General features: G+C 44.9%; 1 protein-coding gene across 5 annotated transcripts in view; it reads right to left on the bottom strand.

The window, feature by feature from the left end:
* The window catches only part of LOC119399671 (uncharacterized), a 109,581-nt gene that overhangs the window by 76,586 nt on the left and 17,854 nt on the right, over positions 1–15,141 (bottom strand). For all 5 annotated transcript variants that reach the window (XM_049417808.1, XM_037666491.2, XM_049417809.1 and 2 more), the window contains one exon: positions 10,874–10,974. In XM_049417808.1, the coding sequence (XP_049273765.1) occupies positions 10,874–10,974 (101 nt within the window). The remainder of the gene's footprint in view (positions 1–10,873; positions 10,975–15,141) is intronic.

The raw sequence follows: 15,141 nt of genomic DNA, 5'->3' as shown, positions 1-15,141 counted from the left end.
CAAAGTGAACTTTACGGTGCCGTGACGTGACTATCACACTTAACTTTCGTTAGCCTATTCCTCCGGCGTCGAGCAACGCTTGAACATAGCTTGCTGTATCGTAGGATCACAAATGCAATGTTTATTAGACTGCTCTAAATGCGGAGCCAACACTGGAAGCAGCTGACATGCAACACAAGAAGCAACACAAGAAGCAGCAACACAGAAGCAGCAACACAAGAAGCAGCCAAGCTGGAAGCACCTGACATGGCGCCTGTATCACAGGAGTACACATGTAGTGTTTATTCTCTTGTTATGAAATTAGATAGCCACCACCAAAATCACAATCGATTTTGCAACGACATTACGCCTGCAAAGGGTGCTTTTATAAGGCAATTTCTAGACCTGGTGTGGCTCTGTGGTAAAATACCTAAAGGCCACGCAGAATATTTGGGTTCGGTTCCTACTGGGATCCTAATCTTGATACGATGCGTACGCCGGGTCAACGCTGCCGGTGTTGGCTTTTGTTAACACTCTTGCATTTAAATTACCAATGTCTGTTCTCGCCGTACCTGGGTAGAAATAAATTGTCAGTCACCTGTCGGGCATACCCGTATTCCACGGCCCGTGGTAAACGGATATGTGACACCCGTGTCTTGAGAAAAAAGCTTGACTACGTACACGACAGGATTTTCATGTGATTCAGGTCATGACCACACAGTCATATTCCTCAAACCCTCTCACGCTGCCATGCCAATTTTGGTTTACACGAAGTTAAGGAGGCGATCACGAGAGCATCCTGACGTAGGCGACTAGATAGATAGATAGATAGATAGATAGATAGATAGATAGATAGATAGATAGATAGATAGATAGATAGATGGATGGATGGATGGATGGATGGATGGATGGATGGATGGATGGATGGATGGATGGATGGATGGATGGATGGATGGATGGATGGATGGATGGATGGATGGATGGATGGATGGATGGATGGATGGATGGATGGATGGATGGATGGATGGATGGATGGATGGATGGATGGATGGATGGATGGATGGATGGATGGATGGATGGATGGATGGATGGATGGATGGATGGATGGATGGATGGATGGATGGATGGATGGATGGATGGATGGATGGATGGATGGATGGATGGATGGATGGATGGATGGATGGATGGATGGATGGATGGATGGATGGATGGATGGATGGATGGATGGATGGATGGATGGATGGATGGATGGATGGATGGATGGATGGATGGATGGATGGATGGATGGATGGATGGATGGATGGATGGATGGATGGATGGATGGATGGATGGATGGATGGATGGATGGATGGATGGATGGATGGATGGATGGATGGATGGATGGATGGATGGATGGATGGATGGATGGATGGATGGATGGATGGATGGATGGATGGATGGATGGATGGATGGATGGATGGATGGATGGATGGATGGATGGATGGATGGATGGATGGATGGATGGATGGATGGATGGATGGATGGATGGATGGATGGATGGATGGATGGATGGATGGATGGATGGATGGATGGATGGATGGATGGATGGATGGATGGATGGATGGATGGATGGATGGATGGATGGATGGATGGATGGATGGATGGATGGATGGATGGATGGATGGATGGATGGATGGATGGATGGATGGATGGATGGATGGATGGATGGATGGATGGATGGATGGATGGATGGATGGATGGATGGATGGATGGATGGATGGATGGATGGATGGATGGATGGATGGATGGATGGATGGATGGATGGATGGATGGATGGATGGATGGATGGATGGATGGATGGATGGATGGATGGATGGATGGATGGATGGATGGATGGATGGATGGATGGATGGATGGATGGATGATGGATGATGGATGGGATGGATGGATGGATGGATGGATGGATGGATGGATGGATGGATGGATGGATGGATGGATGGATGGATGGATGGGCCGGTTGGGCTCTGTCTCATCACAACCTTCGCTGTCATGTGATATTGGAGCAAAATAAGCGCTGTACCTAAACATGCGACCTTACCAACTAACCAAACATTCACTACTATTGCAAAATAAGCATCGCTGCATGCATTGACGACTTCCATATGCTGCAAACTGAACCTTCCCTTTTTTGCAGACTTTAGCAGGGCACATTGCACTTGCTTCATTGTTTTTTGTCCGTTTGTGTTGCCGAAGGAAGCAGTCGTGTGGCCTTGAAGCATATTTAATAAAACACATAGCATACACCTCCTGTGCTGTTCGATATCGCAATATCCTCATGAATGATTGTATCGCTACTTAACCAAATTATTCGCCTGACAAACCATGCAAAACAATTAAAACGTTTGGTCTTCATGACGATAATACTACGCAGAAGTATGCTTCGTTTTTTAACTCACTTATAACCAATCAGCTGTGTGCCGCTCCGCTATTGAAATGCTAATGTAGGATTCGCAGCCTACTAAGTTGTGTGATTTAATTTCGTGAGCCATAGTACTCCACAATTATTTTGTTCGAGTGATATTTCATTTTCTCTAGTCAGCTTTTTCATAGAACGAACACGTTGTTTGAGCAGCGCACGCGCCACCTGTACGCTTGGAGCACACGTCTCCTTTCCCCGGTAGTCTGTGTACAAATTAAAGAGAGTATAAAGTAGCAAAAAAAGATGGCGTCACAAACGTAACAGTCACTTTCGGTAATTGAGCCCACCTATTTCGGTGATCAAGCGCCATAGATGGAACTGAGCTGCGTGTTTCTGAATTATAAAACACCCACGTCCTAAACAATCATGACGGCAATTGGATGGTTACTTGCTATAGTGGATTCACAAAATGTAATGAAGCGACTCCACAGTAAATGTAAACAAAAAATCTTATTTTACTCTATAAGCCCCAAGGAACCGTTCTTGCAAGTCACTCCCACGCAGGGATCTTCCAAGCCGAGCATGCTCCCACTAAGAATTTTAGTGTTTGAACCAACAAACATTTGTACGTTCCCTATATTTGGCTGCCAAGAAAAAAAAAAGAGAAAAAGTTACACCATCTCCCGCTAAAGGGGACCATGAGGCGATGCGAAGCCGGAGCACTTGCACGATCGCGTTCCGTTGGCGTTCGTTGGGCATGCTACCGACCTCGCGTCGTGGAACGCGAAGAGGGACGCTACGCGCGTCGTATCTTCCATCTAGCCTGGCCGTTAATTCTCACAGGGCTAGCGGGGAACGCGGTCGACAGGCGGGCGAGAGGGGGGCAGCGTAGGAGAGAAGAGAGAAGGGGGGGGGGGGGGACGCGCATGTGCTCGAGCTCATTGCGGCGTTGCGCAGGAGAGAATTTCGGCATGTCTAGCCCGCGTTTCAGAGGAAGAGTGGAAAGGGGAGGTGAGAGGGGTATGGGAGAGGGGAGGGGTGAGGGGGAGGGGTGAGGAGGTGTGTGGAGAGGGTATGCGCATGCGCAGTAAGGCTCAATCCGCGCACCACCGGATTGAGCTCGGCCTTATGATACTTGGCATTTAAAATCTATTTATGTCGTTGATTATCTCCTGTCCTACAGTTTCTTCATATGAAATTTCGCGAGTAAGAAATCGCCAGCAGCACACGGCTAAGGGATCAAAAGTGTTGAAATGCGGAAGCTGTAAAACGACTAAAAGATCACACAACACGCAGAGTGCAACTACCACCAGAAGTTTATTTCCTTGAACACAGTTTTTATATAATGCCCCTGACACACGGGCAAAAGTAAAGTGCTTTGAAGTAAACCACTTTTGTCGCCCAAATGGACCATTTGCAGAAAGGAGTTGCGCCGATGACACACGGCACCGGACTAGTGCTTTAGGTGGTTCCTCAGAAGAACGCTGAAAATAAATGGCGCTTATTGTGCGAGCGATGTATTTTTAAAAAAACCTGCGCATGTAGATCACTTTTAGCGATACCAGAACTCGAAAACGTTTGTTTTTAATGTTTGACGGCTTATATTGCTCACGATCGTATTTTTTTCTTTTCTTTTTTTTGCATTTTCGCAGCGACCTCGATTGGTTTTGCAACTATGAGCAGTCGGTGTTTTGGTACCCACGTTCTTGCCGTCCTTTCTCACGTTTGTGTCAGTGCCGGCGTGCCGCGTTTTATTCATAGCATTATGCACACAACTGTGATCACGTGATGGTTTAGCGGAGTAATTAGCGACAGCGATAAAGGAAGAGTTGCGGTAACCCTGACGCTTGTTGCTCTCGGATTTCTTGATGGTTAGATTACCGCAGCGCAGGCGAAAATCAAACTACTCGCCAGAGTCTTTACAAAAGAGCGCAGAGACGCGCCTTCACATTACAAGAGCGAACAAATGCACACAACAGAGGCGACCGAAGCCAGCGCACACTCGATGCGCTTATCGCTAAGCGTTCTTGTGGGACGCGGACCGCGTATGGCAAACACGCCGATGAGCGTCCCTTGCAGCGCACTCGCAGGTAGCGTCGAGTCGCGTGTTCCTCGATAAGCGAGTTGACCTTGCAGATCGGGTTTTGCAGGCACGGTGATAACACACACTGAAGACACCAACGTGGCGGCGCCAGTGACGTGATGCGGGCGTGCGAGAGTATAGCTACTGTAAACATTTACTGTTTAACAAATCGTTTCACTACTGAAAATGAAAACATTTTCTCTATGGGAAGAAATCACGGGGCAACCTAGCATTGTGACACGCTTTCTTCTATTGATCAGCTCTGCACACTGTGTGCGAGAGTACTCCCTTACTGCCCGAAAAGTAGTTGCGGGATCTGCTTTTCGGAAAAGAACCTTTGCCGGAAAGGAGTTACTCCTTTGTCGTGTGTCACTGCGCCTCAACGCCTTTCCGGAAGATGTCCCTTTGTCTAAAGGACTTTGGAGTACCCGTGTTTCAGGGGTATAAGTTAACAGCGCTCTAAACCTCAGTTCTATAAGCTGTCTTGCCTTACAACTCGGTACACTCCAAGCTAATAAAAAGATCTATTCTCAACATTTGTTTCTCTGATGTTATAGCCATTCATGTCAACATAAAGTCGCGGTATTTATTGAACAACAGTGCGACCGGTTCTCAAAAGCAGGTTATTTTTTAAATGTTCAAAAGGCTGTTCCTCAAACTTTGGTGAAAAACAGTCGCCTTTAGCTGAACAGGCCATAGAAATCGATAAATATTACTGTGATCCCGTAATTCCACAAAATATCACACAGTTTGAGAAAAGTGTTGGAACGATTGAAAGTAAAAGTGTTTTCAGCTCCTGGTAAACGTCTCAGCTTGTGCCACACCAATATTAGTGATAGGAAGCCAAAGGCGTGTACCAATAAACATAAGGTTACCTAAGTATGTTTTCGCAGGAGCAACGTTGCTTGGATGATTCCCCTTTTCTAAGGTAAGAACTTTAAAGGCAAGACTAGAAGGTCTAATAATTAAAGATTTAGGGAACACAACAACAATGTAAAAAATGCGCGTCACGGATGGCTTGCGATTCATTCTTAGACATATGACTGTCAACTTGTATTCGGTACATGTACCGTTGTTTCATCCATGTATGACAAGTTCACAAGAGACCTTATAGAAACTTCAAACATTTTGAGACAAGCTCCTGAGTGCGCCACTAGGCTGTCTGTTAACTTACCTAGCAAATAGCTTGATTCACGAAGTTGATAGTGCATGTGCAGTGGGCTCTGCGGTTGTATAATAATTGTGTGTTCAGGGAAATAAATTTCTCTTTCTAGTTTGCGCTATGTCGCCGTCTCTTGTTTAGGTGTTGTCCTATTCGCGCACTTCAACAGTTTCAATCATGAACCGCCACACCCATTTGTCAGCCATCCTTGACAAAGGCGTCACTGTTAGAAATTAGCAAGCAAAATCTGGGAGATGAAAGGCACAAAAATAATGAAATGGGTGCAATAGATCTATTATTTGTATGTTAGCGTTTCAATCCTGTTCCTTCAACCTCAAAGGTTCCTTATTCAAATACCATTGGTATCACAGGACGTTTCCAGCAAGTACTTCGGCACCCATACATGCTACAATACACACAACACGTGAAGCTGGGTACCCAGTTTGATACGACGGAGCTGTTCAGTATAGTTAAATAACAGCTGAACGGAAACCCATCGGTAGGGAAAAGACGTGAGAACATAGAAAGGAACACCGGCGAGAAAGGCTCGTAAAATCAGAGTCGTTTCGGCTACCGCGCGGTAGCCTTGTTCGTAATGCAGACGCTGGCGAAAAAGCCGGGTTATGTTTGGTTTAAAATGGGACATAGGCAACGTGTGACAACCTGACACGTGTGACAACCTGCCGTGATTGCGATTAACAGTGTCTGCAATGGCCTGGTTGTCAGAGACTCAAGATAGGGCGAAAAGACTTGTTCTTTTTTTTTTCTTGGCGTAATGTTTATTTTATTCCAATCAATTTCATGGCAAATGTAGCTGTAGATGTAGACCCTAATATTTTGACTCACACCCACCTTAGGGGAATTGCCAAGCGCCAGGTCGCTTAGAAAAAAATATTCCAAAGATAGAACAGAGGGTAATTTTTCGTTTTGTGCAATAGCAGTTTTATCAGAATTATTATTTTAAACTTATAAAAAGGGGTTCAATTGATTTTTATTGAATAAGAATTAAAATATTAATACAAAAGAAAATATAATAGAGCCCAGTGTGGTTCACTATGAAGCATTGGAACCGCGGTTATTCATTGACTGTGCTGTGTCATCTTGAACGGCCTTGCATACTTTCCCGTTGCTGTGCCCTAGGGGAAAGTATGCAAGGCACAGTGAAATAGTAAATGCACAGTGAAATAGTAAACTTGAACGTGTTATATCTAATTCAACGATGAGTAATGGTGTTCTGCTTGTTCTGTCAGATCTTTGCGCGATACCTTCTTCTTTCTTATATCGCACCTGTGCTGCTTGAGCTTTTGTTTAATATTGCCTGTCTCGCTCACGTAACTTCGGTCACAGACTGCACTTGGGAAGCTCTAGACAACGCGTGGGAATTCTTCTTCTGTCAGTTTGTCTTTCATGATTACAAGGAAATTCGTCAGTTTGTTGCCACATGCACTACCTGTACATTGTGTGGGCTTGAAACAGGTGCAAAGCGATCACTCATCCCTGCAACATACGGTAAAGTGGCGCGGTTACTGGTACGCGAGTCGTTGCTTTGTGCATAACGTGCACCTAGCGTTTAATTGAGTACACAAAATAGTCAGGGCCACAACTTTGGGACAGACCCCGATTCACAAGCTGCATGTCGCCAGGAATGCCTTCGTGTTGTAACTCCCAAGCTTTATAGAGCTTGTAAATTGATTCATGGCTGCGCTAAAAACATGGACAACAGAAGAGACGTACACAGGACAGATCTCGATTCGCAGAAATTCTGTTGTCGGCGTCCTTTGGTGTAAGCCGAAAATCAGCGTTCGTTAGCAAAGACTCGAAATAGATACAAATAAAGAAGTAACGGCAACGTTCGGTTAGAGTGGCTATCTAACCCAGGCCGTCAGCGTAGCAAGCAAGCGTTCTACCACTGAGGAATGCCATTACATGGAAGTGTTTCACAAATAAGAACCCTATACGAATGTCTTGCAGTGTGAGGAGTCTCCTTGACACGGGTAATGGTGCATGGCAGAAGTGTAGAATTGCACCAGGCGTCAAAACATGTGAATTTCACAAGTAGGTGGTTTAAAGGCCTACCTATTCCAAAGTGCTGACATATTTAATCATCATCTTCAGCAAAAGCATCAACAAAGTGATTAGCTGGGTAGCTGCGCGTGTTAACATGCCGACGCATGGTGAGTACTTCGCTAATTCACAAAAGGTAGAATTATGGCTTAATTTCGGGCGCTTCGCAGCAGGTCTTGCAGTGTACCTTCTGCGATGGTTTCGAACGGCCAATGTTACTCGCGCAGACGTTCATTTCTTTGCAGTATGGTTGAGGTGTCCACCTAGGGTAACGTCACATAATGACATAATTATGTGACATCGCAGCTTCGTCAATGGTGGGGTGATCACAGAGGCAGTGCAAAACCAAATGAGGTACCTCCGATCCTGGATGCCATGGAAAACCTCGTTTGGAGCAGAAAGCTTTCGGAGGGTGGTGAGGCAGGAAAAATATGTCGACTGAGAAGAAAAATAAGCTGGCTTTCACCTTCCGGTCATCTTAGGTGAGAGTACAACGGACCTTGTGAGTTTACTTTCGTTCGGGCTTGACGTCTACTCGAGGTCACGGTTGGAAGGTCGAAAAGACAAAAAGTAGTCAAGCATTCGGAAAAACTACCGAAAAGGCAGCCAAGTTAAGCCAGGTGCATTAAAAGTAGCCAAAAGTAGCCACGCATACGTGAAATGTATTTATTTAAACGGCGATTAAGAGCGCTTTCGTAAAAATGTAAAAAATTATGGTGCGAACACTTTAAAAAGGGAATTTTTGAGATTTAAACATTAATTGCTGACAGCATGATGAAGTACATTCTGCTGTTGCAAAAGTGGCATTGTCTTCACGTGGTTTGCATGAGTTTTCTGAAAAGCACTTGAAGTAATAGCCTTTTGGTGGCAGTCAAATAATACAGCATGAGTCTGCTGAAATCCCAATTACTGTGAATTCAATACTTAATTGTAGTAGTATCTCAATGGACGCTACCACTCGAGTTGCCCTGCTGCTGGACTTCACTGCCCAGCATCGCGTGTATCCTTCAGTGCAAGCACTTAACCATTCTCCGGGGCAGGGCGCGGGCTACCGTTTTGAGACTGCGCAAGCGGGCCACGTGCGCCGACACTGCGCGGAACGCGGCAATATATCAAGGTAGTTGACGCGTGGCTCCCCCAAGTAGCTGGCGCGATCACTCCTTGCGTGATGACGAAATCCGAGCAGTTAGAATTCCTGAAAATAATTCCAAGAAAGGACGCAAACACTGTGTTGGACAATCTTATTTCTGTGTTCGTTGCATGCTGAGCGCCTTCGATGCGCAATACGGAGCGCTTCCGGTTGTCCTGTTCACTCCCAACATCGGTTCAGTCTCATTAAGCAATAGGCGGCCGGAAAATGCAGACCTCATGCAACAGCTTTCCCTCAATTTCAGCCACGTATCTGAAAACTTTTGACCTTGTACACTGCAAGCCTCAAATTTAATCTTGGGAGCAGGTAACACACCCCGGCCATAGTATTTAATCAGTTGCAAAATGTTTTTAAGGATATTTTGTCATGCCACTACAGTAATAAGCCTTAAGCCAGGGCTGCAATATGCAATAAGCCAGGGTTGCCAGGTTTGCCTACAGCAAAGTAGACAAACCTGGCAACCCTGGTCGAGGACAAGAGGCTATCCGTGCTGCTCTGCTTGCACGTTAAACACACGTAAAAACACCCTTTTAAGATGCAGGTGCATCAGTGACAGAATTCACAAAGGTTAGCGTTCTCAACTGTTCTTAATTACTCGCCAACTGACTTTACTAACCATGCGGCTAATATCAAGATCGCTTCACATGTTCTCTTGCGAGAAATTTTTTGCCAGGACGTTTCTATGAATACGTGCCCATGGTGCGCAGTTGCCAGTTAGCTATAGCAGAAAATCGTAATATAACTAAACTGCTCTGCATTTTATAATGATTTTAAAAAATTAAGCAGATTTGCACTTGTGGTGCCAAGCCTGGAGCAGAGTGGCCTGCCTTGTTTACCTTTATTCTTCTATTTCTTTCTTCCTTTTATTCCTTCTCATTTTCTCTTTCTCTCTACCTTTTCTATTTCTTTTTGTCATTGTTCGTTTATAATAATTTTTCTTGCTTTTCTGTCTTTATATTTCTTGCCTTTCTTCCTCGCTCTCCCTCTTTCTTTCTCGCTTCCTCTTTCTTTTCTCTCTTTCACTCTCTCTCTCTGTTTATTTCTCTCTCTTTATTCGATCCACAGTCTTCCTCTCCTTTTTTTCTTCCTGTGTTGCTCTATCTTTTTCTATCTCTTTTTGGGGTGTTTCTTTTTACACCTTTTTTTTTCTCTGCCTATTAACAGCGAAGCTGTTGAGCAAATCGTTGCTTATTTACCCCGTACCAAAAAACTGTCATCATTATAAACGGGCATGCGCCACAAAAATTTGGTGAATTCCACTACTTACCACTAGTCCACTAAAAATGAAGAAGGCAAAAGATGGCCCAACAAACGGATATGTGAAACAGAAATTTATGCGACCTATCAGAAAACTGCCATCATCACAAACGCGTATGTGCCACAGAAATCGGCTAATGTTCAAGCCAGGTTTGAGCAAAAGTTCAACATTACTACAGCCAAGTGCAAGCAAAGTTCAAGCAACAGTTCAACCTCGTTACAGCAGACCTCAAGCCAAGTACAAGCAAAAGTTCAACATCGTTGCAGCCAGGTTCAAACAAAAGTTGAAGCAAACGTTCTGCCTAGATACAGCAATGAATAGGCACGAGACCGATCAGCTTTGCTGAGTATCGAGCATTGCGCGGCTTAGTGCAAACTTTGAGCCATTTTGTTATCTCTCTTTATATGTTTTTCTGTCTCTTCATTTTTACTCTTAATATGTCTATTTTTATCTATTTCTTTCTTTCTCTCTCTCTCTCTCTCTCTCTCTCTGTACGCGTTCTTTCACCATATAGATTTATTCCGTTCTACGCCAGACAAATCGCTGCATGTGTTCCGGGAGCGAAGCAAAAAATGAAGATGACGAAGAAGAAGAAGACGAAGAGAGCGCGCGCAGGCTCATCCTGATGATAGTTTTCTGTTCGCTCTGTGCGGACTGCACAGTGCAGCTATAGAAAAATAGTTTGCATGAGAAGCCCTAGCACATGTTGAGCCGTTAGTCGCTACAATACCTGAATTTATAAGCATACATGGAAATGGTAGAAAAGACATGTCACTCACTCTTTGTTGTGCTGCATTGCTCCCAATATGTGCACAAGAGGACAATGAGCAGAAATGACCAAAATTTCACGCATTTCTTCATGTAAAGAGGATTCTCAAAGCTGGAACGGATAAAATAACATTTACTGAATCTCCAAGTTTCGCATTTCAGTGCATTGGTATACGGAAGCTTTGGTGCCAAAAGGACCGCGGTCATCGTGCAAGAGTTCTGTACTCATGATGCAGCCAACCACTTGCCCCGTGTACACGTGGCCACCGCGCCCAAGCCGGCAGGTCGCTCTACTGCCTACCAGTTAAAGAAGAAAAAACGCACTAATATGTGAAAGGCAGATACAAATCTAAAATAAAAAACGAAAAAAGAAAGATAAACACAATGCACTGCAACAACAGTCAGTGGTGTCTCACCATAGCTGCCGTTTGCCAACATCGCAGCCGCCTCTTCGCCACCATGACGACGGCTTTGTCTACACCGCACAGACTGTCTTCTCTACTAGTCTTCTCGAAGCGAAGAGCAGTCTCCAGGGGTAAACCCTGCGCGACCGCTGAGCCGATGCCTTCACACCACACCACATGCTCAATAGTTTTGACCAGGGGCGTAGCCAGAAATTTTTTTCGGGGGGCTTCAACCATACTTTATGTATGTTCGTGCGTGCGTTTTTATGTGTGCGTGTATATATGCGCAAGCAAGACTGAAAAATGGTCCATCACTCATAACATTGTTTATGCTTCTGAGGCGCACGAGTGTTAGCAGTGCGCTAGTTCTAACCTCGAAGAGCTGTTTACTCTCAAGGGAGTTGTCACACATGTGTACCATGCCAATATCGTTCTTGCGACACCGGTAGACAGCCAAGAGCTATCGTATACTTCTGCACCATAGCAAGCATCCAACGTGCCCTTTCTTCGTCCCACACTCGTTCGCGTGCTTGCTTTTCTCAATCTTCCGGTGAGTTCTCGCTGATGGCCGAGCGAAAGAGGCCGATCTTACGTTCAGTGCGGTAGAAGCGCATCTGTGCATACACGGAGTACACATGCAATTTGCCTGTCATACTTTGCTTCTCGGTAGACATCTCAACTGCACCTGAAGAAAGGAACGTCTGCGCGCGTAACATTGACCATTTTTAATACTCGTAAGATTCCTACTGCAAGTAAACTCCTGAAGTGCCCACTACGTCATGTTTCATTGTTTTGTGACTTAGCGAACCGACATCGAACCGACATTTTGCTAATCTGTGAACTACATTAAACCGGCATTGAGTTCGAAGCTTCTCGTCGGAATGATATACTAGTCTGAAACAGTGCAAGCTGAAGTTACAGAACGTGAAGTCACTAAGCAGACAAAACTACATTTAAAACAACCTGCGAAACAATGTGAAATGATAGAACTCCGAATTATGTAATTATAGAAATACGTAATTATAGAACTCCAAAAAAGCGATTTATTTAGGCGTGACATCACGATGACGTGGCGGTGCGTGTCTCAACAGCAATATTGACGAGTATCGTCTATGTCTGCCGGTGTAGCTGTGAGCATGTTAAACACATATCACACTAATGCTACTTATCAACTACATTCACCGAAATATGGGTTCGTTTTCGCCCGTTTCGCGGTGACGGAACCTGTATTTTTAAGTGGTCATCCCAGCCTACACATTAAAATTATTTTTTTCCGGTGTGCAGTTGCGGGTGTAAGCCACCGCAAACGTATACATCCATATAATTACCACGAAAGTTTGCACTGTCTATTGAATTTATCAATAATATCTTAAAGATTCGGATCCTCACGAGCTCCTGGTGTACACTGCTTTTATTCCTCGCCACTCAAGCCACCGCCTGCACCACCCTGGTTTGCATTTCCAGCCAGCATGCTTAGAGGTGAAGTCGAAGCGCCAACAGAAGTAAAGCACTGCTAGTGCTAAACTTCAAAATCTTTTTCTCGATTGCCGCAAATTACTTCGAATATACTTGCGATGGAGACAGTTGTCTTGCTTTTCCCTTATGTGTATTGTTCTTATTTTTTCTTAGACACCTTAGTTTGTTACAGACGTCTTAACGTAGACCAAAATAGCGTTTTGCATATGTCTAATATTTTATATTAGATCCTATTGGCCTCACATATGCAATACTAAAATTTTAAGAGAAAGTACTCTTGGGGCATTCTATAACAGTAATTGACGTGCTTAGTCTATGGCCAAGTCTGGTAAAAAATAATTCCCCAAACACTAATTTTCTCAAAGTTACCTGCGTGCTATACAGTTAAACACATTAAACTATTTTGTCACACTTTATTTCATTAAAAGCATAGTGCTCAGGGACGCAAAAACGCAAATTTTAAAGAATGCGCCAATTTATCGATTTTTGCTAATTTTTTTTAAAGAAAAGGCTATACTGCACCTACTCTCCTAACGTCGCTCATCGCGTCGCAATGACCTTGAGCAGGAAGAACGCGAGCTGCTGTAGCACACCTGTGCTGGGCGTGACGTCACGCCACGTGATCATCTACAAAGAAGCGGCGACGCTGCGCTCACTCGGAGCCCCGCCACTTGGGTATCACGTGACGAGGCGAAGGCGGAAAACAGACGCTTGCGTGCGCCTCCTCGTGCCTCTCCGCTATGCCCAGCGACCTTCGTGAGACGTTACTAGTTTGTTTAAACGCCGTCACGCGTAATAGAAGCTGTTGAGTGGGCGCACAAGAATCTGTCTGATAGCAGCTGCGCGTGTTTTGTTTTATTTCCACTTGCAGGCCGAGGAGGAGCACTCGGAAAGGTGGAAAGCCGAGCCGAGGAACGGAGAGTTGTGAACAGCGACACGACCAAGGGCCGTGTTCCGATTGTCACACGCGCCTAACTCCGCTAGCGTTCGCTGTAGTCGTGCACAACTGCACAAGGCCACAGTTAAGTTTCCACATCTGCCTGGTTTCACCATCAAATTCGCTATAAAGCCTAACTTTAATGAAACACTGTGGGAATAATCTTTGCAAAACAATGGCTAACAGACCTTTTGATCGGTAGGTTTGCTAGATCTACGAGCGTTAACCCTCAGCCAAATTTTCGAACCTCTCTTCAACTGCATTGTGAAATTCAAGTGGTTGTTACGTCGCCAAACATTTTTAGGGGCGAAGCTCCTTAAGGCGGCACCCGTTCGTCCCTCGTAGTCGTAGTGGTCGTAGTAGTGAGTAACAAGTCTTATGCTTTGACCTCCAAGGTGGTGCCGGTGGGAGATTTCTCCTGTGCGTTGTTGAACAATAAAAAATTCGCAGCGTGCGCGTTAACTAAAAGCCCAATTCTTCTGTCTCTCATTCCCCATTAGCAGCCATTGGCATGTTCCAGTAGGAAACGTTAGTAGAAGTAGAAGTGTAAGTGTTAGCTAAAAGCCGACTTCTTCTGTCTCTCATTGCCATTAGCAGCCATTGTTTACCTCCAAGGTAGTGCCTGGTGAGATTTCTCCTGTGCGTGATTAAACAATAAAAATTTTGTTCAAAACGCCGTTGATTGATGAAATAAACCAACGAAAGACGCCAGATGTTTTGTAAAAGCAGAACGAAAGAACGCCAGATGTTTTTCTTAAAGTGTAGTAGTAGTAGTTGTATTTAGCCACCTCGCCCGATCGTCATGGGCGAGGTGGACCGGCAACGGCGCGAGGACCCTGCCGTACGAGAGTTAAATCACACTAAAAGACATACTTTGCGGGCGATACACTCTAGTGAGCTTTCAACTTTTCGTCTTAATGTACATGATAAAGAAATTATTTCTACGAAAAACGCAAGGCACACCTTGAGCAATATATTTGGTTTTGGGACGCTAAATGGAACCATGAGGCGATGCGAAGCCGGAGCACTTGCACGATCGCGTTCCGTTGGCTTTCGTTGGGCATGCTACCGACCTCGCGTCGTGGAACGCGCGTCCTGTCTTCCCTCTAGCCTTGCCTTTAATTCGCACAGGGCGAGCGGGGAATGCGGTCGCTCTTGGCGCTCTTTCGCTCGGGAGCGGACTTCTTCCTTGCATTTCACCGATCACAAGTGATAATGAAGGGACCACGTAAACCAACAGTACAATAAAAGTTTGATGTTTAATATATAGACGATGTTTCACACTCTTTATATTATGTACTGGGCGCATTTCACGGAAGAGTTTCACGGTTTACAGGTGATTCCCTCCGTAGCTTCGCCCCACTCATCATCATTCACCCCGTGGATATGCTGTGATTTTCCCCTCAAAATGTTTTCGGAAAATCTTTGGGCACTAATATTCACAGGCATGTTATTCTTTGCA

The sequence above is a fragment of the Rhipicephalus sanguineus genome, chromosome 7, assembly GCF_013339695.2.
Source record: "Rhipicephalus sanguineus isolate Rsan-2018 chromosome 7, BIME_Rsan_1.4, whole genome shotgun sequence".
NCBI classification, from domain to species: domain Eukaryota; kingdom Metazoa; phylum Arthropoda; class Arachnida; order Ixodida; family Ixodidae; genus Rhipicephalus; species Rhipicephalus sanguineus.
The sequence above is the reverse complement of the archived record's forward strand: the minus strand, read 5'-3'. Positions and strand labels throughout refer to the sequence as shown.